At 36.6% G+C, this 26,031-nt stretch overlaps 1 protein-coding gene across 2 annotated transcripts in view; it reads left to right on the forward strand.

Moving 5' to 3' along the window:
- The first annotated feature begins 1,585 nt into the window (after positions 1-1,585).
- Positions 1,586-26,031, forward strand: part of commd10 (COMM domain containing 10) — a 79,464-nt gene continuing 55,018 nt past the window's right edge. For both annotated transcript variants that reach the window (XM_079251862.1, XM_079251863.1), the window contains exons 1-5: positions 1,586-1,700; positions 2,727-2,817; positions 4,008-4,118; positions 5,104-5,259; positions 8,313-8,423. In XM_079251862.1, the coding sequence (XP_079107988.1) occupies positions 1,672-1,700; positions 2,727-2,817; positions 4,008-4,118; positions 5,104-5,259; positions 8,313-8,423 (498 nt within the window). In that variant the 5' untranslated portion in view covers positions 1,586-1,671. The remainder of the gene's footprint in view (positions 1,701-2,726; positions 2,818-4,007; positions 4,119-5,103; positions 5,260-8,312; positions 8,424-26,031) is intronic.

The raw sequence follows: 26,031 nt of genomic DNA on the forward strand, positions 1-26,031 counted from the left end.
TAAGTTGATTTACTGAATACGCTGAATGTTAACGGTCCTTCAGATCTTCTTCCTTTGTGGGAATCTTATTATGAAATGTCAGTGCTTGTTGCCACATACTCAACTGTTTAATAGCTTGTCAAAATAAGCTTAACAGAAAGTGACATAATAGTGTGGCCTCATTTTGTCACCCTATAAATCTCGTAAAGAATTTTTGGGCCCTTTTTATAATTAGATTCATAGCAAGAAATGCCAATATGCTTTCAAAAGAGCTGATTCACGAATGAAAAACTGGTAAGGAAAAAAGTGCACACACTAAAGTAATTGTTAAAACATAAATTATTAGGCGTGAGGTAAGATCAGCAGGTGTTCATGAGTTTTTTCTTTTGTTATCCCTTTTTCAAATATATAGTAGCCTATATGGGTTCATTCGTTCATTCATTTTCCTAACAGCTTCATCCAGTTCAGGGTCACAGGGAAGCTGGAGCCTATCCCAGCAGTCTTTGGGCAAAAGGCAGGATACACTGGAAAGCTCGCCAGTCCATTGCAGGGCCACCTACGTGGGTTATATTCACATTTCAATTTAATTTCTGACATCGTGGGTTTTTAAATACAATTTTTAAATTAAATGCTAATGAAAATATTGTCAAATGTTTTGATATTACATCCAGTTACAACCACATTTCATATAATCTTCATAGTTCAGTTTGGAAACTATTTTGGTGTGTATATGTGTGTGTGTGTGTGTGTATATGTATATATATATATATATATATATATATATATATATATATATATATATATATATATATATATATATATATATATATGTATATATATATATATATATATATATATATATATATATGTATGTATACATATATATACACACACACACATATATATATATATATATATATATATATATATATATATATATACATATACACACACATATATATATATATATATATATACATATATATACATACATATATATATGTATACATATATATACATACATATATATATGTATACATATATATACATATATATATGTATACATATATATACATATATATATATGTATACATATATATACATATATATATATGTATACATATATATACATATATATATGTATATATATATATATATATATATATATATATATATATATATATATATATATATATATATATATATATATATATACTGAACATTTACTGGAGCTAAAAAAAGACTATGTACAATCCTGAAAATGTTAGGAGTTTCCCTGCTGCAACACACCTGAGTCAAATCAATGGCTAACTAGCAGGCTTGTGCAGAGTTTGATGTCAAGCTCTGCACAGGTCTGCTAATTAGGTCTGATGTGTGCCAGGTGTGTTGCGGCAGGGAACTCCTAACGTTTGCAGGATTGTGGTACTTGAGGACCGGAGTTGCCTACCCCATGATATATAAATATATATGTATAAAATCATGAAACAATTAAACAAATGAATGCTTTTCTGTCTGTTCTGTCCTCTGTCGGCTGCTGTAACGAGCTCCACTTCACTGCGCATCATATCGCGCAGCTTTGACGGTCACGTGAACCGTCTTGTGACAACAGGAAGAAGGAATGACAACAGTGTGAGGATGCTACAACCGCTGTGACACTTGTTAACTTTTCATTTGTTAAAAGTAAAAAGAACAATGACTTCTATCATAAAAGAAACACAAAGGTGGGGCTGTTTCTATTGAATTAATGACCAGCTGTTATTACTTTTTTTTAAATTTTATTTTATTTTTTACAATAGCTAGCGTTTTTACCTGTAGCATCCTGTACGGAATTTGTAACATGAGAGACACCAAAGTTGTTATTCATGCCATTATTTATCCTCTGTCGATATCGGATTATATATTATTTCAGGAGGATCAAATTTACTTAAGTTTATTCATTCTTTTCCTTTTAAATAACACTCTTAGTAATAAATCTACGACTAGTCTCTGTGCTAACATTAGCATGTGTCGTGATTGGCATTGTAGGTTGAAGTGAAATGTTATGTTTTACTTGAGCAGCACTTTGTTGTAAAGACAACATATTAAATCTATATCAACGAAGCGTATGAAAAAGAGATGTGTACTATAGGCGGTAACTTGTGGAAAAAAGTATATGAAGTATAGAGAATGGATAGGATAAGATTAGATGAAGGTAAGCGATTAGCTGTGGTGACTCCTCAACAGCTCAAACGGAAAAAATGATTCTTTGCGTTTTGTTCAAACTGGTAATCGGTAAGTAATAATTAGATCTGAATTAAGTGGTAAAATTAATTTTTTGATTGCCTACTATAGAAACTATGGCTATGCAAAGACTGGACCTTTCAGTACATTCACCCTACTTTAGAGCTGACAGTTTTCAACACAGATCTTCCATATGCATTTATACACAGCTTGTGAAACAAAGACATAAACTCTTTTGTAAAACTGACTCAGTCTCAAACATATGACCGTAGCTGGTCTGTCTGTGCAGTAATCTTTTGCTAAATCCATTTGCCTAAATTTTGGTTACTCACTTTGTAGGCTGATCTTATTTCCCCTGAAGAGCCTGCTACTTTGGTTATACAATATCTCAGTGTATGGAAATGGCCTTTTAATTTCACAGGCAACCAGAGTGACACGAACTTGGAACTGTAAACTCTGATTCTGCTTCTTAACATAGAAACTTGAACATACATACATCAGTCTTTAACACGCTTCTCTCCAAACAGTATTAAAGAAGCTGTGACTTTCATCAATTCAATTGATGTGAACAAGTTCACCAGGCTCATCTCTCGCATCACACAGAAGCTTCATCTGAAGGTATGACGGCTACACAGTGTCATCAGAGGGATCTGCTAAAATAAAGTGAGATTAGAGATTTAGCAAATTAACCTGAGTTTAAATTCAGTTTCTCAAAGATGGGTGTCTTTATAACCCGTGAAAATCACAAGAGTAATTAAAGGCCTCTGTTAAGTGATCCGTAATCTGATGATATTCAGACTAAGAACTTTTAAATGTTGGAGAAAAGCTGAAGGTGATTAACAAAGTTTGTACATACATGAATTGTTTTACCAGTTGGTGGAAAATCAATTAAACTACCATTGTTCAAGCCATTTTACCACATTTAGATGTTATTCAGTTTAACCGTAGTACAATATTGATGCATTTAAACTGTTAGACATGAGATACATTAAGGATTCAGAGCTTCAGTATAAATATTTAATCCAGGCCTGTATATCAGAGAATATTCTACCATAAAACCACAAAGAAGTTCTGTTTGATCAATGATTTATGCCATTTCTAGTTTTAGAAATAATAATTATATGTTAGTGTCAGAGCTAAATGTGCTGCTTTTCGAACTAAGGTTTATGGACAGGTGTCATGAAGTAAACAGGCTAATTTGCACAATAAGTTTTCTTGGATCTTATTTATTTATTTATTTCAACAAATAAAGTGTCATGCAGTTGCTTATTATGTATAGAAGCAGCATCAGAGAGCGTAAAAAGTAAAGTCGTAGTTAACAAAGAAAGATCATAATCTTTGTTGTGGAACCTCTTATCTCTAAGATGATGTTTAAGTTTTGTTGCACAGGCTAACTCGGAGAAAGTGTTTTTTCTCTGCACACAACAAGACGTTTGAGCCGCAAAACCGATGTGCTAAAGAGAGCCTTGCCTTGTTCTGGTATAACAGAGTTAAAATATTTATTAAATATATCAATTTCTACATTACTTTAACTTGTTTATAATTGCAAACTTGTTTTCAAAACTGTGGCTAAAATTTTGTAATTGTTTATCTCTACATTGTTTGTATTTTTGATAAACCAGACTTACTTCAACACCCTTCTCCAAAGTTTTAAAGCCAACACTGACAGATTTTTATTCAAGCAATTAGCAGCTTTTTTAGCTTATTATAAATTTTCTTTCTTTCAACTTGACTTTAGTCAAGATTATGGTTATTTAAGAATTATTTTCACATTGACAAAGCAACTTTCTTTTTTTTGTTTTTTGCAGGGAGAACGAACATTCAGTGAAGAAGAAGAGGAAAAGCTCCAGGCTGCTCTGTCATTGGATAAAAATGCTCTCCATTTAGTCTTCGAAACGGCTGCTTTTATATTAGAGCAGGTAAGTAACCAACATGCTTAGTGATGTTATTAGAGTGGTATCATAGCATAACTAAAATGTTACATTTGTGAAGTATTTGTTTTTTTGTTTTTTTTAAAATTATGTATATGCCATACATAATTTAAAAAAAATTATGTATGGCAGACAGCTTGGGCGATGGACTGGCGAGCTGTCCCGGGTGTACCCTGCCTGTTGCCCAAAGCCAGCTGGGATAGGCTCCAGCTTCCCCGTGACCCTGAATTGGATTAAGCGGTTCAGAAAATGAATGAATGAATGAATGAATATGTATAGTATAAAGCACTCTTAAGCCATGTGCATGACTTTCAGATGTGAAAAAAGGTTCCTAATAAAAGTATATAACTGATTGATATGTAAATATTTAGACAAAGAAATCTCTGTCCATTATAAGTTATGTGGACAATACTGAAATACATTATAATGTGTACAAAAAAAATACAGCTACTGTTGATTCTCCAGTTTTACTTATTGTTGTGTTGGTTGCATTCATGTGTTTCTACAAAGTTTTTCCTGTCATGTCAATAAGAAGCAACCACAACTGAAATGACACAGTCTTTAAGAATATGTGATTAAAAACTCAAGATAATTGATAAAGATAACTGAAAAATATGTCATTACCACTTTAAGAATGCAGTGACTCCATTTTTCCTGTTGGGGGCACTATTGTACTGTGGCTAGTAGCATGCAGGCAAGGCAAGCTTTTGTACAGCACATTTAATGTACAAAACAATTCAAAGTGCTTTGCCTAAAACATTAAAAGCATCACATGTGTTGTAAAGAAAAGACAGCACAAATAGTAAAAACACCATGAAAATAATTAATTAAATTAAAATGATTAAAAGCAAGTGTTTAATATTCGATTACATTGGTTGTGTTGATTGTATTGATAGTATAAGCACACTGCAGAAACATTTACAAAATATGAGTTTATGGTCTAATCTAATTCTCTCCTCTGCTCGCCTTCCAGGCGGTATATCATAACATAAAGCCGGCCTCTCTGCAGCAGCAGCTGGAGGCGATACATCTAAATCCAGAAAAGGCTGAGGTCTTCTCGCAGACTTGGGCCACAGCTGGACCTGAGCTGGTGGAGAAACTAAAGCATAACATCTTCGCCCCTAAGAAGGTGAACCCCATAAACATATTTTAAAACAACACATCCATACATTGATTCATCATGCATACTGTAATAGTCATGTAATACCACATTCAGAAGCAACATGGGATTGCCCATGTCATGGCTGACCTGCTTCTGGGTGAACGATCTCTAACTGTGGATGTCGTTCTTGCAAAGCTTACACACGTTGTAACATAAATTTTTAAGTTTTCTTGTGTGTGTAACTTAATTAAAGAAAGACACTTCAAACAGCATTCCTCTGAGGAAGTATCTAACAAAGTAAATAAGCAGCATGTACACATTACAGTGAAGCTTGTGCTGCTGTCATACATTCAGATGTGTCACCTGGCTGTTCCTCACGAGCCATCTCTCCCTCCCCCATGAATTTGTAAGTGGAAAGCGGTGACAGCCATTGATTCTTTAGAGGCCATCTGCCGCAGCTTTGACTGTGAGCAAACAGTTACTGTGTGTTTTCTGTCATCCACTTTTTTTTTCCCTTTTGAAAGAAAATGATTTTTTGTTGTTTAATTATTACGAGGACCGTGAGTGACATTTTTCAACAATGGCCTGTTTTCAGACATTTCATTGCCATTTAATAAATCAGGAAATAAATTTATTACCACCTTGTTATTTTTTTTCCAATTTTACTAACTCTTTTAGGTGATAAAATTTATTTAATTTTCCAGTAATGTCATTTATTATTCACTATAGGTATCCTGCTGATACTATCTTGCGTATTTACTTCTATTTATAGCTTTGAAGATACAAAGCAATGAAGGAAGTCAGGTGTTATTCTGTGCTTGTCTACTACCTGTACTGTTTTTCTCCCTAGCAATGGCTTTGTTGGAGTGTCTCTGGTCATGTCTCTGCAACAGATGTTGTTTTAAAGGGACGTTGCTGTTGTGAAGTCCCGCTTTTCTTTATTAATTCTGCCATCACACAAGTGTACCACAAAGTCCAAAAAACATGCGTGTCAATTTCATTAGAGGTTCTAAATTAACGCGAGGAGTCAGTGTCAAAGTGTATTGTTGATGTTGTTTGTCTCTGTGTTGGCCCAGTCAGCCTTCCAGGGTGTACTCTGCTTCCCGCCCTATGACAGCTGGGATAGGCTACAGTCCCGCCTTGAGCTCAAAATTGGATGAAGCAGATACAGAAAATGGATTGACGGATAGCAGAAGTGTAAATAATCATAGCCAAGGGCATTTATACAACCCCATATCATCCCAGACTCTGGTTTGTTGGCTTGAAAACTGCTGATAACAGTCTGGATGGTTCTTTTAGTCTGGAACACATATCACCCATTTCTTCTAAACAAGGTCTTAAATATTGATTTGTCAGACTACTGTCATTCATACTGACATTTTCACTGTGTGATTGTCCTTTCCAGACACCCCAGAGAGGTCACACTGCTTCTGGAAAAACATTATCAGGCTTTTTTTTTCATTGTAAAATTTTAAACAGCATTTGTGAATGCAACTCCACAATGTTAGATTTTACAAAGGTTTTCCAACATAATCACTTGTGGACAAGCTAGCTTTTAAATAAATATCATTTTCTGATACAGTGCTGTCTGCGGCATCAAATAGCCTTAAATTTGCTGGTATTCCAACTGTTTTTTTTTTTGTTTTTTTTAAAAAATGTTTTCACATTGATTTATTTAAATTTACTGAAAGTAAAATAAGTATCATAATGAAGTTGTAATGTTCCAGTTATGAATAATGTGGTGGAGCCTTTTCCTACGTAACACCTGTCCACCGATGATATGGAAGCATCCACACCCAATAATTCAAACATGGTTTATTATTATGGCCTCTGTCGGCATCGTAAACCACTTAAGTACCCTGGGTTGACTCAGTGCAGCTAATCTATCACACCGCTACAGCTGACTGATGAAGTATCTGTCGGTAAATCAGTCTGGCAGGGATGGAGTTGGGCAGACTGGTGTAAGGAGACGCTACAAGGTTTCTGTAAGACTTTAGCATCACATGGACCTGCTGATTCCTGTATTTAGATTAGTCAAAGATTTATTTTGAGAAAAAAGTCCAACATGCAGCTTGGAAGCACGTTACTTCAGATTAAGCAATGTTTGTTGTCAGACATCAACATTTGTGCCAGTGACCAGCAGTAAATCCTCATCATGATAACGACAATCACTGGTGTGATAATATTGCAGCCACTTGCAGAAATAATAGTCTTGAATAAACTTGCAAATAATCAAAATATATTGTACATTGTAAGAGCTCTTTATTTAATAGTTTAATGGTATTTAGTTATTTTGTGTTGTGTCACACAAGTGTAGGAGTCAGATCCATATAATGACATGTACAGGAACAGCAAGCACTGGGGTGGGCTCAATTCTTTTTCTTTTTTTTTTAAACCCAGTGCAAGATAAGCAGTGTCAGGAAAAGATTTGATCTTTGCTTGTTTGGAGTGAATTAGCAAAAGAAAAACTAAAAAAAAATTATGTTCTTTGTTTGGACAATAAATAGCTTTTGGACACATAATAAATTTGTACATGCTAAATGTGTAACTTTGAAGAATGGACTCATCAGCATACTTAAAAGATAAGAATCCAAAAGTAATGACATCATTCAGAGACTTTGGATTTTAAAAAAAAAAAAAAAAAAAAAAAAAAAAAAAAAATCCCTGCAATTGTACCCAGCTAAATGATGAACTCGTTGGACCATTACAAGAGAATTAACGGTAGTCTATTTTTAGTTTGGATAAAGGCTCAAACATTTTTCTTTTCTTTTACCAAGTGTTATAACATAAAATTATTTATTTCACATCATCTTTGATTAACTTCTTTTTGTAAATGTTAACTTTTTTATTTTATATTAAGCTGTAGTTGTTTCCATATCTAATATAAATTCACAAAGGAAACATTTAAGTTTTATTTTTTTACATGACCTATTTAACACAAGTACTGCATAATCCATATTTGTGCACACTTTATCAAAAAGATAGCACACAGTCTTTTAAAGGTGTCAAGATGTTTTATTAAGCTGAAGTGTAAGATAGTAATGTTAGTGCTAAAACCTGGCTTCATATGTGTGTTGCAGCTGGAGTATGTCGGCTGGCAGCTGAACCTGCAGATGGCCCAGTCCAGCCAGGCCAGACTGAAGTCTCCCAGTGCCGTCCTTCAGCTGGGGCTCCACGGTGAAGACTCAGAGGTATGACCACATAAAAACAATAAACAGACTCACACTTGTTGGCTTGTTTTATATTTTTAGTTATTTATTATAAGGCAACCACTGGCTTAAATTTGATAATGCATAATAATCAAAGTGCTTTTTCATGTCTATCCCAATAAGAAACACCTCCTGTCTGTTGACATTGTGTTTGGCTAATTGATGGTAATCCCAAGGCTGTCTGTGTTGACCCAGAGGAAGTCAGACATCTGGCTGTGGAGTAACTGTAGTGTAAAGACCTCAGATTAAGGAGCTTGTTATCCGAAACCACCAGCATCTCATAGCTCTCTGGAGAGATTTGGACAGTAGCTTTAATTGGACAGTGTATACGTATAATATTTAGTCTAGATCAGGGGTTGGCAACCCAAAATGTTGAAAGAGCCATATTGGACCAAAAAACAAATATGTCTGGAGCCGCAAAAAATTTAAAGCCTTATATAAGCCTTATCGTGAAGGCAACACATGCTTTATATATCTATATTAGCTATATTAGCCTACTATCAAAATGACTAAGTTGGCTACAAATACATAATGAGCCTTAATGATAAAATGTTTATTTTCCCCGCTGCGCATCCTGCAGAGAATGACTCACCACGTGACTACTCTGTTGTACGATGCCACCCCGTTTAACTTCATTACAATATTAATGAATTATGTTTCGTTGCATTGATCAAATTAAAACAATGCAATAAAGAAATCTGATTTTTTAATGTCATTTTTATTTTTAAGAATTCGAAAAAAACAACAAAATGGAATGTGCATAACGCGCCCCTTATTTGGGTAACAAACACAGCGCAATAATACGCAGCCTGCATTTATAAAAAATAAACCAGCAGCCTTTTAAAAACAGGTAAAATATATCAAATCAAATGAATACAGTTTGATTTCTGTCAAGCAAGTCAGTGCAAGGATAAAACAAAGCAGCATTCTCTTCTCTTTAGACACGCAACCAATGTGACACCAATCCTCCGACCTGAGCACCATTACCAAGTGTCATTCCAGATATATACTGACAAAAATCAGAAATAATTTCATAAAAACATTCACTTTGTTACTCAGTCTGTGTCTATGAAAGATTATGTTCTTACCCGTTTAATGTGGCTTCTGTTGTCGGACATCACTGGTCAGCTTCTAAACGTGTAAGATGTAACTTGTGCTGAATTAATGTCCTTGATTTGCTGATCGGTGATGTTGCCGGCCATTTTAATGGTCCTTTGGGGCATGTCTGATTTTTTGTATTATCTCAGTTTTGTTTTTGAAGTCTGGAAATACGTGTTCTGATATGCTGATGACTGACTCCTTCATGTAGTCACCATCTGTGAATGGTTTTCTACGCTTTATTGTCTCCCGGGTTACAACAAAACTTGCAGCAGTAGTGGAGTTTGGAGATGCAATCCACTTAAATCTATTTTTGCGCTTCTCGAATTTTTCCAGAAGTAATGCAGTCGCACATGCTTTCCCTAGAAATGTATTTCCACATTACTCTTTTTGTTATTTGACAACTTCTCGCTACAGAGCGAACATTCAGGCAATCCTTCCGCATTGGCGGAATACAAATGCAGTCCAAGAAACGTTGAATCCTCTGTTCGCCTTGGTTATTTTTCTCTTTTTCCCTTTGGGATCCATGTCCCATCACACAGCCGCCGGTTTTGTTTACAACAAACACCTGCCTGGCATCCCGCGCTGCTGATAGGCTACGCGTGTCGCAGGCTATGACGCAAATTTTCCTTGTTAGAAATGTTAAAATTTAATATTTATTCTACACATTTTTACAGCACTGGAAAATGTTAAGAATGTTTGTGTCATGTTTGTCCTCCTACAGAACCATATCAAAACAAAACTATATATCCCTCCCCCATCTTTTTCCATTTTTCAAACATTTTTGAAAAAGCTCCAGGGAGCCACTAGGGCGGCGCTAAAGAGCCGCACGCGGCTCCAGAGCCGACCCCTGGTCTAGATGGATCTTATGGATCGCATTAGTGATGATGAGGTACGCTTTCTATTTATATACTTAAGTATTTGCCTACAGATATCAAAACCAAGTATTGTTGGAGTTTCATAATGAGCCTTGACTTTAAATATTTGTTCTTAAAAAAAAAACATGACACAAACATAGCTTTGGCTTTAGTTTTTCTGCTGAGCTGCTTCCCTGTTTCCATTTGTTTTTACATGGTAGAGTTTGTTTGGATCCCACTTAACTAATGCCTAGTATTTACTTAAATAGCCCAGACCTCATGAGCCTCCATTCACTCATTTCGTATCTTTTCCTCTGGGAGAACTATTGCTCTATCGCTGTGGCAAAGACTGTGGGAACTGAAGAGGCTGTTTCTTTGTCACAGTAAATGATTTTCACCCTTTGAAGTGTGTGAATTAATTGAAATATTTTCTCTAGGCTTAAGGGTTTGATTCTTGTAACAACCTTAAAAAAAAAAACGAACACACATTTGGTGTGGTGCTGTTAATGAACACTTGCAATATATTCTTGAGACTGAATGCTACATAGGACCTTTGTTTGTTGTCATGGATACTGAAAATTTTAGTCATGGCCTTCAGGCATGTGAATGGCTTACTTTAAAGCAGTTTTTGTTTCAAATCGGTGAGGCTGATTATCCTCCGAGCCAGGATAGTGTTGTTCCAGCTGACTAGTCAAGTGTCTTTCTTGCACGCAGCTTTGTATTCAGCCCCCTAGAGAATGCCAGCTCAGCCTAAATGTGGAATTAAGCATGACATATTTAAATTTGTTCTGTCTTAAATGTGTGCCTATTGGCATAAGCTAAATATATATACGGTATATGTTTTTCTTTATCTTTGGGATTGCAACTACAGTGAGATTTTTTTTTTTCAAAAATGTTTTGGACTATATTCTTCTGTTAATGCAAAAGAGGCATTAATTTATTTAAATCCACTTAAACCATTCCCCTTGTGGGAGTAGATAGCCAGGGGGGGGGCTAAAACAAGGCTGGTAAAAAATGTGAAGAGATCAACTTTACTGACATGCACTTCCACATTTACCTGCAGGGGGCACTGTTGTTCAACATGTGTAAAATTGCCTCCTATGGGGCAGAGATGGATACCATTCCTCTAACTTTGTGAGACTGTTTTTCATTATTTAATTCCCATCTGTTTTCTTATCAAAGTTTCCCGTTTGTTTATCCATTTAGAATTTCTCTGTTTAATGACTGGCATGTTAAAGCTGCAATGTCTAAAAAAAAAAAAAAAAAAAAAAAAAAAAAAAATCAGGTGTGAATAGAAATTAAAACATAGCTTAAAGTGTCATCAGATTAGTGCATATTTATAACACTATAATACACCCTCTGCTGATGAGTATCCTGAGTAGAGAGCAAGATGTTACTGCAAATACAGAAGGGGTAAAGGATAAGGATGTGATGAAGACTGATGTTTGGAGATATAGTTATAAAAGAAGAGGCAAAAACTAAATGTGTTAAGTAATAAAGACAAAGAGAAAAGGTTGAAAGAGAAAGAAAATGAATGATAAGGAATCAAACTAGAAAGTAGTTGTCTGTCTTTTATTGATTACTCGGAAGCCAAGTGGTGAGTTAGAGACTTTCTCATCAAACCAGCCTCATACTTCATTATAACTCTCCCAGAGGAGGAGATGGAGGAGTGGCAGAGTGCCTCATATCTCTTGCACCAAACAATATGGAAAAAACAGTGTATTCACCCGAGTGCACTAGATACAATGCAGGTATTTGAAATTAAGTGGACTGTATTTGATTGGATTTTAATTGATGTTTCCCTAAAACGATTAATGTCTTTAACAGGGGATGACGCCCACTGCCTTAGAAAAGTTTGCTTCAGCAACATTTATTGAAATTATAGATCATCCTTTGTGTTACTGTGGAACAGTAATTGGTGCACCCCACCCACGGGAGGTGACATTTCCTGAACTTAATTTGTATTGAGTTCAAGGAAAAAGTTTCTTCTCTCTGTATGGAAACTGAAGAGGCATCGGCACATTAGTTCACAAACAGACGTGTCCTTTAAACCCTTCCTTAATGTTTCAAGAGTGAGTGATAATTAGAACATACACATACAGACAGGTTAAAAAAATGTCTCATTTACTGCAAGTATGACAAAGAACCTGTTGCATAGCTTGCAATCACAAGGGTTATGAAACTGGGACAGAAGAAATGTCTTGATTGAGCTGCTGTCAGAAGAGGAGAAACGTTAGCTGTATAATATAATATGAAACAAAAACATAAGGGATTGAAGAAGGTGAGAGGAAGGACTTAATAACAAAAGATTTAAGCTTGACTGGAACAGAAGAGGAAGATGAATTAAGGGAAAATTAGATCAAGTTTGTCCTGCTTTTCACCTTTGAGTATTTGAAGAAGTTATCATAATAAACGCGTGTGCCTTTACCCTTGGTCTTTACCTTTGCTAGTTATAAATGACATGCAGTCTGTACTTTCACATTTATTTCACAATGTTTTCTTTCTTTGTTTTGTTCAGCATGTTTTTATTTATTAACTGCACAGGCCTTGAAAAAGTTAACCAATTTCTAATACTTGTCTTTATGGTTTTTTTTTGTTGTTTTTTTTTTAAGATAATGCTGTTCTTTAAGCACTGGTGGCATTTTGCTTGAATATGACACATGCATATTTCACTACAAGAGACTAGCATGTTTCTCCTTTCATGCACTCATGAGACTTCAAACTATGCATGGAGAACGATTGTAAATTAAAGAAGAGGTTAGAAAGTAAATAGATGGAGCATCTGCCAAGTATTTACCAAAAGTACAATCTCAAAGAACAAGTAGTGCTAACATTTTGTAATTAACAAGAATTATGATGAATATACATTTACTTATTTTTAAACTCCTGTTGAAATTGAGTAAACCCCTGAAACTAATCTGTTTATTAAAAGTTAAACAATTGATTTTATTTACACTATTTAGTTATAATGTCTTCTAATTTATATTTTGTGTTTCTTATTTATACTTGGTGAATAGTTGGAAAATTGCTGTTCTTGTGCACAAAACCTGTGACTATTTGAGTCTGTGGTTTAAAGACCAATACTGGTACACAAGGCTTTTTTTAAAAAATTTTTTTTATTACTAACATTTAAGAAAACAAACAAACAAAAAAACAATATAAACATGTTCAATGGTAAAAACTTGTTTTTCATAATAGGGAGCTTTCAAGGCAAGTGTTGTCCTTCTGTGATTATTGAACACCATAAAACTTGTAAAATATAAAAACCAAATATGTAAGCAGCAAATATCAGCTAAAAAGAAAAAGGGCAAAGGTTATAAGATGGACTCAAAACTTACAGGGTTAGACCTGATAAATCCTTAGTTCTTAGTATGTATAAATGGAAAGTGGATTGATGATGTCTGAATATAGATGCCTTTAAAAAGCAGATATAATATCTTTAGTAATTCTTAAAGCAGCTGCTACAGCTTTTATTCTTGTGTTGTAATGCTGTGAACAGTGACATGGGGACACTTGTAAACAAAAGCTTCAGTCTTCAAGGTATGTTAATGGTAAAGGCAATCTGTATTATGCAGAGGAAGGCTACATTATATATGTATGCGTCTAAATTCTTTTTCACATTTATTTTTCTCCTGTAATGGGGCTCACTGTACATATTTCCTTTTCTAGTTTGTGGCTTAAAATTTAGCATACAGCTATCACTTTGACGAGTCTCAAAGTTAAAATCACTTACCAGTCCTGGGGGTTCTCGTGTCTTTTACCATTAGAATGAGCTTCTGCTTCACTGACCAAGAGTAGGGTGACATTTATAACACAGACCATCCACTTGCAAGTCAGGCTCTGCAGAATTCAATATTTATCATGTAGCTACATGCTTGGCCACAAAGTACGAACTTGTGAGCAAATGTGGCTTCTGAATGCCAGCTCAGCCTTCACATCATAGATTTAATTGATGGCTTAGATGCAGTTGATCCGAAGTGATAAAACAATGCTCTCTTGGATTTCAGAACTTAAAATCCAGCAAACTCTATTAACAGATTTTTCCTGTTCATAACAGGTAATTAAAATTTGTGAGCTAGAACAGAGGACTTGTTTTGCCTGAAACCCTTGACAATTACTGTTTCCATCAAGGTGATTTGCAATCTTTACAGCTTATGAGATCATTTATCCCAAGACCAGAAACTTTTAAAAGAGGATGAAGAAGAATAACAACACACTGAGGAGCTGTCCCTCTTCTGGGGCAGACTAAAAGACAAAAAAAAGGGAAATATGATCCTGCAGAACGTCAAGCAATTTCCAGGTGCTGTGGAAAAGATAGGACTTAAGCCACGCCATCTCCACTCCACCGTGAAGAGATGACTAAAGGGCAGATTACACGCATAGAAGTTGAAACTCAAGCTTTATCACTTGTAGGTAAGGGAAGCAAACATGCTGAAACGTCTGTAGAATCATTTGTCATGTTCTGTCAACCAGAAAGATAGAAAATTGATGAACAAACGTTCTGATGATTAAATAAAATGTTTAAGCTTATATGAAGCTAAAATGTCACAAATTATGTTCTTTTTAGGCTCAAATGTTGGGCTTTTTGATCAGCCTGCAAACTTTAAAATTCCGTATGTTACCTTATTTGGACCTTGTTACAATTTTTGAGCATTTTAAAAACAGAATTTGAATCCTGGTTTGTAGATCACACGTCTGAGTCCTTATATAACAGATTGTTCAAGAAAAATGTAGCAAGGCAAATTGACGATACAAAGACTTGTTGTAGCTTTACTCCCCCTTGAACAAGATGATCAGAGGTTAAAATTTCAGGTCATTTCAGTCTGCTAATGGGTTTTGACAGAAAGGGCTCTGGTTAATGCCTGGTCTCCCTTTGCAGTGCATAGTTTATCCATGTTTGACCAAATCAGATTTAGGGCATATTCACATCAGCCTTTTTTTTTTTTTTTTTTTTAATTCAAATCCGAGTCTGCTTTGTTTGGAGAGCTGTGAATGTGCCAAACAAATTCTGATTCAGACCAAAGAAGCAGATTTGGTCCGCCTACAAACGCAGGTCTCAGCCGTTTCAAGCGGACCAAATACAGGAAGCGGACTACAAAAAAAAGTCACTTCCTGCATTTGACATAGCATTGCATTGTGGGTAAATACATAGCGATCGTGTTAAGAGTCTTCTGCCTTGTCTGTTGTTCATACTGCATCCATTGTTGAAGTGTATTTCTGCAGTTTACTTGCATAAGACAAAATAAAAAACCCAAAACAGAGATAGTTTCTTGCTCCATGTTTAGCTCACAACAGAGTTTACTTCTTCATGTCGGTTTTGTTCTCTGTTTTGCTAAATACTAGCGCAGTGCCACCTTTGGTGGGAATGGGGGATATATTATTGTAAAGGTTTGGCGCATTTGACCAAAGTGCAGCATGAATGCAATCTCTGTTTGAATGGATCCAGATTCTAGTTTACGGAAACCTGCTTGTTTTTATTATCAAAGCATAAGACTTGAAAGACTTTTCTTCTTGTGATTCTAATTTATTTTCTCTGTTCTGACTTACAGCAGAAGTGCTGTAATCACAGAGGAACGGAAGCTCTTTGTTTCAGAAACACAGAACAATGCAAACACTCGACACATTTGGAGCCAACCCAGCGAAGGCTGCGACTTTATTTATTAACGCTGTTTGATGAGGAATGCAATTAAACATCCCGTTTCGACTTCTCATGTGGAGGTGCTGTGATCAGAGCCTCCCTGAAGATCCCTCCCCACCTCACGTGTATCTGTCAAAACCAGCATCGGGAGCAGCAGGCCAAACTTTGAATGCTCTCATGACGAGTTACGTAAATGTTCGGTTCGAGCCTCCCACATGCTGTTGTCATGTAGACCCCGCAAACAACGCATCCAGCATAGATCCAAACCTCTTCATTTACTGTTTGAGGGATTACATGACCCGATCAATATATTGGAGAGCTCAGATGTAAATAGTACCATGTTCAAATCCTTCACTTCAAGCCACCCACCAGCCAGGAAGCACAAAAGCAGCTTTGTCTCAACCTCTACTTGCCTTGCTCTACATGTCCCAAGATGCTTTGTTGCTTTATGTGAACATCTTTTTAAGGGTCTCCCTTTCTCCCTCCATCTCTCTCTGTCTCTTTCTCCATCTCTCCCTTGCCCTTCCACTTTCCCACTGGTGATTTGTGTTTTTTTTTTCCTCTGGGGTTTGGGATCCCATTCATTGGGAGCACATTGTTCTGCTCTTATCCATTCCAGTGGATGGGCCCCGAGAGGCAGAATGGGTGACTGTGGGTGCTCTAGCCTCTGCGCCTCTGCCTACCCCCTCACTCCCTCTCCCCCTCTCCCCCTTGTCACCCCATTCCTTACTCCTTGCCATGCGATGATGTCATGGCTTTTATTTGCTCCAGGGCTACCCATTGATTCGCTCTCCCTGTTACACACACACACACACACACACACACACACACACACACACACACACACACACACACACACACACACACACACACACACACACACACACACACACACACACACACACTATATCTCCCTGTGCCCCCCCCTCCCCATGCTACACTCCTGTTTTCCTCAGCCAGTCCCTTTCCCTAAATTCTTTTGCCTCTCAAAAGGCGCCTGGGGGATTTGGGGATGTTTGGATGCTGTTTAGCACACCCACGATACATGCTCGACACCTAGATAGGGAAGCCGTCAGGGCTGCAAATCTAACTGCAGCTCCCAATTAAATCTTGCTGGTTTATATCCCCTTTTATTCCCACATCTCCCACTTTTCTGATCTGCTTTTCTTTCTCGCTAGTTGTTCAGCCTGTTCAGTTTCACACCCATTTTGTGAGGTAATCATTAATCCCTTGATAATGTGGTGCCATTTTGCCAAGGCTTGTAGTGACAGTAAAAAAAAAAAAAAAAAAAAAAAAGAGAAAATAATTTCAGTTTTCTGTTGCTGTTTATTTTAGAGAGGTCGCTCTGCCTCTTGGCTGAACCATGCTGGGGTGAGAAATCTATTTCAGTCTAAACAAGACGCACTGATTGCTAAAGCACTGTGCCAAATCACATCCATTCATTTCAGTGAAAGTTGTCTTGATAGGCATGCACGGGTTGAAAAGGCTGTTTTTTAGCATTCAAATGCCACAGATGGATACTAATGTTGTCATATTATCACATCATGAGCAGGTTGTGATATTATGTTTGTGGTTTCTGCTGTGCTCAATCATTTCTGAGCTGTCTTTGTCTGCTTGCTACACATTATGATGACATACATAAAGGAAATGAAAGGATATGAGCTACAGGCCTCTTCCCTGCCTTGAAATAATGATTATAATGAGTGGGTTAGAGCCTGGCACTCATCCGACATTCAATGATAGAGCTCAGAGAGCTTCCTCTGCTAGTGTCAACGGATCGTCACCAGTGTCATACTGATTGGCCATCCTCTTTGCTATTACTCTGGTATTTGACTGTTCTGTTGAAAGGGAAAACATTGCTTTTGAAAATGGTCTCCAAGGTGAGAGTGGCATGTATTTGATTTATCCAGCAGCAGAGGTATGTGGGTATACAGAACTGGCAGTGATTGTGTATTTAAGGACACATTCACATCAGCTTTTTTGATTTGAATCCTAGTCCATTTGCTCGGAAAGCCTGTTTCTTTTGGGGAAATGTGAATGCGCCAAACGAATTCTGCTTCGGATCAAAGAAGCAGACTCGGTCTGCCCACGGTCTGCCACTGTATCAAGTGGATTAAATACAGGAAGTGAACTACAAAAAAGTCACTTCCAGCATTTGGCGTAGTATTACCTTGTGGGTAAATACATAGCAATCACATTAAGGGTCCTTCGCCTTGCCTGTTGTTCATTGTTGCAGTGTATTCCTGCAGTATATTTGCATCAGACAAAATAAAAAACCCAAAACAGCGATAGTTTTGGGCTCCATGTTTAGATTGCAAATGGAAATTCTGAATGAGTTTCCTTCTTCACATGGATCTTGTCTTTTGTTTTGTGAAACTCTACTGCAGCCCCACCTTTGGTGGAAATGGGGATATATTATTCTAATGGTTTGGGTTGTTTCATCAAAGTGCAATGTGAATGTCATCTTGGTTGCATGGATGCACCCCCCTACAACTGGGCCGAGTCCCCAATCAGACTGAGTCTAGGAGACAATCCTGATGAAAATACATCTTAAGTCTTAGCTGTGGAAGTACAACAGACATTATGTCTGATATGAAAACATCTATATGTGCTATACACAATTCAAGTCCATTCTATATCTGAGGAATATGACTCTCAAAGTCAAGTTGAATGAAATGGAAAACGTAATTGTCTCTTGTTATAACACTGTAATTAAAGTTGGGTTTCTGTTGTTGGCTAGTGGAGAAATGTTTGTGCCTTATTGGAGGAGCAGTTGCCATTGTCTTGTGCTGCACTGTAAATGCTTTCTCATCCCCCATTTCTGTTACTCTCCCACACACATTTCAACCCCCCTGTTTCTCCCTCTTTGTGCATGAGAGCGACAGTGTCTACATACCATGGGGGCACAGGGTGGCTGCCTTGGCAATCGCCTAACTTTGTCACACAGAGGGGGAAAAAAAACAGTCTTTACAGTTGTGAATAACGGTTATTCCTCTTCTGTAGGCGCGCTCCTTCTGAAAAAGCCATAGACAAACATAGATGACATGCAACTCTGTTGCCCATGACCCCCCTCTGCGCTAACCTTGCCCAACCACTACATTAAAATTCCCTTTTTAAAATGGAGTACTTGGCTGTTGGGGTTGAGTGGCTCTTATCCTAGAACCTGGCATTGTGATAGTTTAGGCTCCCACTGTAAAATATTGGCTCGCTGCATTTTATTTTTACCTAATCCACCCTGCACACACATTTAGAAGATTAAAGTTTGACACAGCTTTTCCTCTGTGCCAAGTTGCTGTAAGCAGATTCAGAAGTGAATATGAAGTTTGAAGGAAGGAGATTTCAACTCTGAATAGCACAACTCCCTACGTAGATACAGGCTCCAAATGCAAAAAGAATAAGAAACTCAAATGCGAGTTTCTAATATTAGTTCACATTATGCATTCAGCCTGTGGTGAACTTCATTTTCCAGCCCCGTTGGATAGGAAACAAAGTGCATGGGCTTGGCAGCCGAGCCTAGTACATGACATGGCACCCTTTTTCTTTCTCCATATCAGGCAAGGATAACTAGCTGCCACCAACATAATCATCTTGTTATGGCTCACCAATAGCCCGTGTTCCTTGGCTTGTTTATCTTGGCATGTGAACTGATGGAGTTTTTGTTTTCTCTGGCTTTCAGCGTCAAGCCTGGCAATTTAGCCGCTCTTAAAGATGAGCCCTTTCTTTTTGAACAAAAAAGCTTTATTAATTTTAGAAAGTGACTGTCAGTTCAGTAAACGATAGTTTTTTCTTTCTTCAGTAGTTCTTTAATGTAGCCATTTTTTTCTGCAGTGAAGGGAATTTGGGATACACAAAGGCTGCCAGAGTCTGGTTCTCGAGATTTACTATCCTGAAGCCTTTAGATGCATTCCCTCTTTAACACACCTCAATCAAATAGCTGAATTCCCTCATCTGCATGTCATTCAGAGGCCTGATAATGAGCTATTCATTTGATTAGGTGTGTTGGAAAAGGTTGCATCTAAAAGTTGCCCGATAGTAGATCTTGATGACGAGACTTGGCATCCTTGATGTGCAGTGTCTGACATTTTTAATAAGACTGGTTAGTGTAAGTCTCTCTGGTAAAAGTCTTAAATATGTGAACTGTATTCAATCTATACCATCAAAATTAATTTAACTATTAATTTTGGCTTACTATGTACTCTTTTTTTTTTTTTTTTTTTTTAAATTTTTTTTTTTTTATCAATAGCTCCACAAACTGATAATTTAGATCCACTTTATTGTGATTTACCTATGTGGAAATCCACCCATGAACAAGTAATCTATTAGGAAAGTCGATGCAAAAGCTGATGGAAAAACATTAACATCTTTTGATTGAAGTGTCACCTTCTCTGTCATGATCTGTGCGTTTTGATGTTGCTTTTTTTTGGGTTGCAGTTTCTTCTTTCATTTTTCAGTTCATCCCCTTCTGTAGCACATTTTCTTTTACTTCTTGGTCTCTGCTTACCTGGTTTAATTAGCTAATTTGCAACACATATTCCTTGTTTAGTTTGTTTTTCTCAGTGCATATTTATTGACCCTTGTTTGTTTTTTTTGTTTGTTCATGGCAATATTGTTTTCCCCTTGTCACCTTTGTAAAATTTTATCTTGTTTTGAGTTTTACAGCCCTTTTTTAGTTTTACTACTTGTTCAGTACCTTCTGTTATTTCCATCATGCCTTTTATATCCAATATCCCTCTGCCCCCTACCTCTCCAATCTCCATTTTGGTCCTCATTCTCCGTGCCCTGTGACATTATCTTCAAGTGAAATACTTGAGCTACTACTTTTCACGTTTACAACAGAGACATTGAATAGTTTACTATGTAGAGAAATTCATACAGTTTTCATCAAACTTTCTAAGTAATCATCAATGCACAACTGTGATCAAGGATAATGTGGTGCATGGCCCAACTAGACTCCACATGAGGCGGTACCATCAGCTGTAACCTTGCTGAGAAGTTGGAGATATGCAGGTTGTCGCCTGCAGCTTGTCATCTGACATCACACTGTGACCATATCTCCTCATTCTATTACTGCTTGCTGTATTGGAAACTGATGTGCTGCTAATTATGCCAACAATATTTGTTGTTTTCTGGAAGTATTAGTGGTAAGTAAGTGTGGTCAATGCTTGTAAGCTTTCTTTTCATGTTACTTCATGTTTTGGTTGTTTTAATGAAAAATGGCACAACCAGATTTAGTTGATTCAAGAAAAGTGTTTGTAAAATTCTAGGAGTTATTAAAGAGAATACAAAAACAATGAAAATAAAGTGCAAAGAGGACTACCGGAAAAGGTTAGAAAACCAGCTCCAGCAGAGCAAGGTCAAATTAAATGGGTCTAACAGCCTATTAAGCTCCACACAATGACTCATTAAATTGAGTCAGGTGTATTGGAGCAGGGCTCCTTTAAAAACCTGCTGGATTGCAACCCACATAGGACCAGATTGAGTCAACCTGCTTTAGAGCGTAATGCTGAATCGGGTATTGGTCTTCAGCTGCTCTGTTTACTGACAATTTGGGAACTCCGAGTAAAAGGATATAAAACATTTGACAAATTGCTTGTAGGGAATTTATGGCTTTTTCTTTTTTGAAACAAACTTTAAATGCCTATTATGTTTAACTATTGCAAAGCAAAATGCAAGAGCTGCACTTTAACTTTCCATTTCCAAAATGCAGTGCAGGCAGCATGATTTGCAGGCTGGATAATTCATTTTGAGCTCTTGTGTGATTTAATGGTACTCTGCAAAATTGAATGGGTCAATTAAAACAATATTTTCAGACTTTGGCCCATAAAAAACTGCCTTGGTTGTTTTGTCTGACTTCTTTAATTGTTCCATGTTACATGCCAGAAATATGCTCGAAAGTTCAGATAAATAGATTTTTAGTTGGTAAAGGGCTTTTGATGGCAAACACTGTCATATAGATTAGATTTTTCTTGCTTATAATTTTTTTTTTTCGGTTTTGGAGGAAGTGTATAATTAATAAGTAATAAGAATTTCCAACCCAGTCTTTTTATTATTAGATCATTTTGCACATGTGAAAATCTAATTGTATTTTAAAACAGAACATTTTAAATGTGTTGGTGTGTAACTGACTGTGGATCAATTTTGCTATTTTCTTATCTTATCTAGGCTATTAAGCGTTTGAAAAAATGCTAAGCATAATTTTTGTCAGAGACCCAGTTTACATGTTGAACTTTCTTCTTTTTTGGTAGTATTGACTGAATTATTAGAGACTTAAAGGTTTAACTCTACATCTTGTAAGTAGTAGTCATTGGATAAGTAGTCCAACGAGGCTCACAGATAATCTGCCAGCAGTTATTTCAGTCCTGGGTTCGGCAGTTTGTAGTCGCCCAAAGTCATTTGTCTTCTTTCAGTGTTTGAATCCTCCTTCCAAGCAGTGTAGGAGGTGTGAACAAACAACATGAAAGCTCCATGCTATTTCCAGACATGTCTTTATTCTTAGTCAGGTGTCAGTCAGATGCAGAATACCCTACTTGTTGTCTTTAAACGCCAAATCCATGGTTTTATTGTACATTAGTTTGTTGTAGCGACTACTTGTCTCTGTTTTTCTGTTGCTGTGATTTCATTTTAATCCTGGTGACTAATACCCTTTTGTTTTCTGCCTTCTAAACGTTTGATGTTTGTTTAATATTGAGGTATAACAAGGATTGCTCAAGGTCTTAGAAGGTTCAGGATTAAAGAGCAACCTTGTACAATGGCCAGTTTTCTGTTTTAATTTTCTAATACAGAATCTCAACATTGGGAAATGGCATAAACTGGGTTGTTGAGAGGGATGTGTAGATTATAGTCCTGCAAAAGTCTGCAGTCACGGTATTTGGATAAGTGGATGTAAGCTGCTCCTTTCCTTTTCTGTGGTGCAAATTGTTGCAGTATAACATTACTAGATGTTCTCCCCCGACATCCATTCTGCTTTGTATCCTCTGATTGGTGCTCACTGTTATAGTTGGGCAGAATGAATGAGATGAGGACTGTAGGGTGTGTGTAGTTGAAGCTATTTTGGCTGCCATAAATAATGAGTCATAGTAACATATTAATAGATAAGGATGATCCCTTCATAAGTTGCAAAAATAACACTTCTCCTACTTCACCAGTGCCATAACTGCTTCCCTGATGACTGTTGTGCTGTTATCTAGCTGTCTGTACACTCCCTCATCAATCTTTTTTCAGTAGTTTACTCAGCTCATCTCTGTGCTTTCCTTACTCTTTTTTTCTTTACATTTTAATGAACACACAGCCATCTGCCTGGCTTATTTGTCTGTGTGGTAATTGCTGCAGGCATCATGGTGATAGTTAAAGCCCATGACAATTTGTATGTTCAGAGAATCACATTTGTCACCTGCTATTAACGTTGCATTGCGTTTTAATTACATAACATACATGTCCCACTAGTAATAGAGTTGTTGAATCTGACACTCACAGGAGCAGGTGTCAGGAAGACCTTATGGAACCATCATTACATCTCAGTGCGCAGATTAAATATAAAGAGGAACATGCTCCAGCAGTATTTGAAATATAATTGCCCCTTTAATACCACTGACACATGATGTTAACATAACAAGCAGCTGCTGCACCATGAAGAAAAGGTGGGAGTTTTGTGTGTGTTGTTTAAAAAAGAAAGGCAAAAATACATGCTGTCAGGAACGGGACTCTTAAAAAAGTGGGCTCTCTGAGAAGTGTTAACCATTCTTTGGTCACTATCAGTCTGTGGACAAAAAGAGAAAATCTGATAGAAGTCTTAAAAAGAAGGACCTTAAACTACAACATTGCATGCCTGTACGCACAACAGTTAGTCTAGAGTAAAGGCACAGTTTGGAGGTGGAGAAAAACATATTTGCACACAAGCTATGAATTTTGTGCAAATGGAATGGAAGAGTTATTACTGAAAACAGCACAATATCTGATAGGGGTGGGAAAATTTAATTGAAAAATTGAGTATCGGGATTTTTTTTGCTTTACAGTTTTGAAATAGATTTTTTTTGTTTGAAAATCAAATTTTTTAAATGAATAAAAATGATCTATTATAAAATAGGTTGTTTTTATTGATCTTTTTTCTTGTGTTCTTGGGCATTATAGCAGCAGAATGATGGTCCGGTTTGTGTTGGTCTGATTGTGTTGTTTTGTCCTAATTGAAATCAAGAAAAGTGACGAGCAAAAAAAAGTTTTGTACATTTTCTTTGGTTTTAATCTACAAAAAATCAGCAATATCGAAGAATCCTTAGAATCACAATTTAAATTGAATCAGCACCCAAAAAATAAGAATCAGATCGAATTGGGACAAAAGCATATCATCACAGACCTAATATATGAGCATAGAAACAAGGCCTCTTCTTGATTTAACCCTATAAAGCCATTTTTAATGCAAATAGTTACTGAGACCTTCTGCATCACTTTATGGTAGAAATAACTACAATAATTTTGACTCATCACATCTGGTCATTCAGTAGGAGGGAAAACCTCGATACACAACAGGCATAAATGTTTCATCTTTTCTCTGAGAATGATTGGGGCTTCAGTTTTTTAAATATTACATGATTGTCCTCCTTGTGAGCATGGACTGATTACAGGTACCTAACAAAACAACAGAAATGTGGGACGTGTTGAAAGAGCCTTTGTTTCTGTGCAGACGGCTCAATGAGTCATATTCCAACCTGTTTACAAGTCGGCCTGTCTGTTTCCTGATAATGTGGGCCAGAGAAAATCCATCAAGGTATTGAGAAAGAGACTGAAAGAAAAAAACAATCTTCTTCCCCATGCTTGTCTGTCAGCCTGCGTGCTCTTTTCTGCCATCACCAACTGTAATACTTCTCATTAGCTCCAGGTTCTAGCCATCCACATATATTTTGTTTGCAGCTTTAGTTACCTTGTCAGCTCCCCAGTAGCAAGTCTGATGGGAACCAAACACTCTGTTCTTTGTTTAGAGCTTGTGTTATGAATTATAGATACAAGAAGATGCTCCAATATGCCCCTTTTTTTCAGCTAGGCTCACACTTTTGAGATTGCTTTACACAACACAGACACACACATATTTGCATACAAAAAAACATACATTTTAAGGTTAAAGTGTAAAAATGTATCCTAAACTGTGAAAATTGTACCATTATAAATACACAATGGGAAACCTGAACACACACTCTTATTCACATCCACATCTTTCCGTCAGGTGGCATCTTTGGAAGCTATTCTTTTTTTTTTTTGTTCATTATTATTCAGAGGGCTTTACCTGGGCTCCAAATTCATACAGTCTGAAAATGCATTCATCAGCTGCCTTTGCAGATGCTTTGAGATTCAAAGTCAGGGCAAGCACACACACACACACACACACACACACACACACAATATACATATACACACACACACACACACACACACTCAATAACACAGAACATGTGTTATTGAGGTACACCTCAACAAGCACTGGCTTATTTTCAGAATAATTGTCATATTAATATTCACAGCAACCAAGAGGAAAAGAAGCTTCTTATCACTTTCTCAACAGTTTTCTTCCCCAAACTAGCAGATTTTGTCTATGGTGTGTTTGTGTACTTGATAATTAATTTGTTTCTCCTCAGCTGTACTACTTTGCTTTTTTTGTGTTTTATTTGTATCTCATATTATCTTGTCTTATTAGATACTATACAGATTATATTGTTCTTAAAATAGGAAAAAATACTTTAATACAAGTAGCATTAAATTTCTAGTTTTGTACTCTCCTGTTTAGTTCATCAAGTGAAGAAGAAACAACCAATTGCATCAGTTTAGTTTTAATTAGAACGTATTGATGAAGGTTGGTTTTTGCTTGTATATTTTGTATGTTTTTGTAGCTGCAGGTCCTCAACAGTAGCAGCAATGGAGATAAACTTCTGATATATCGTACCATCTGCTATAGCAACACTATTTTTAGTTATAATGCTGACCAAATCCCATTTTTAATAAGTGGATTGAC

Source organism: Telmatherina bonti (assembly GCF_933228915.1).
Source record: "Telmatherina bonti genome assembly, chromosome: 13".
Lineage (NCBI taxonomy): Eukaryota > Metazoa > Chordata > Actinopteri > Atheriniformes > Telmatherinidae > Telmatherina > Telmatherina bonti.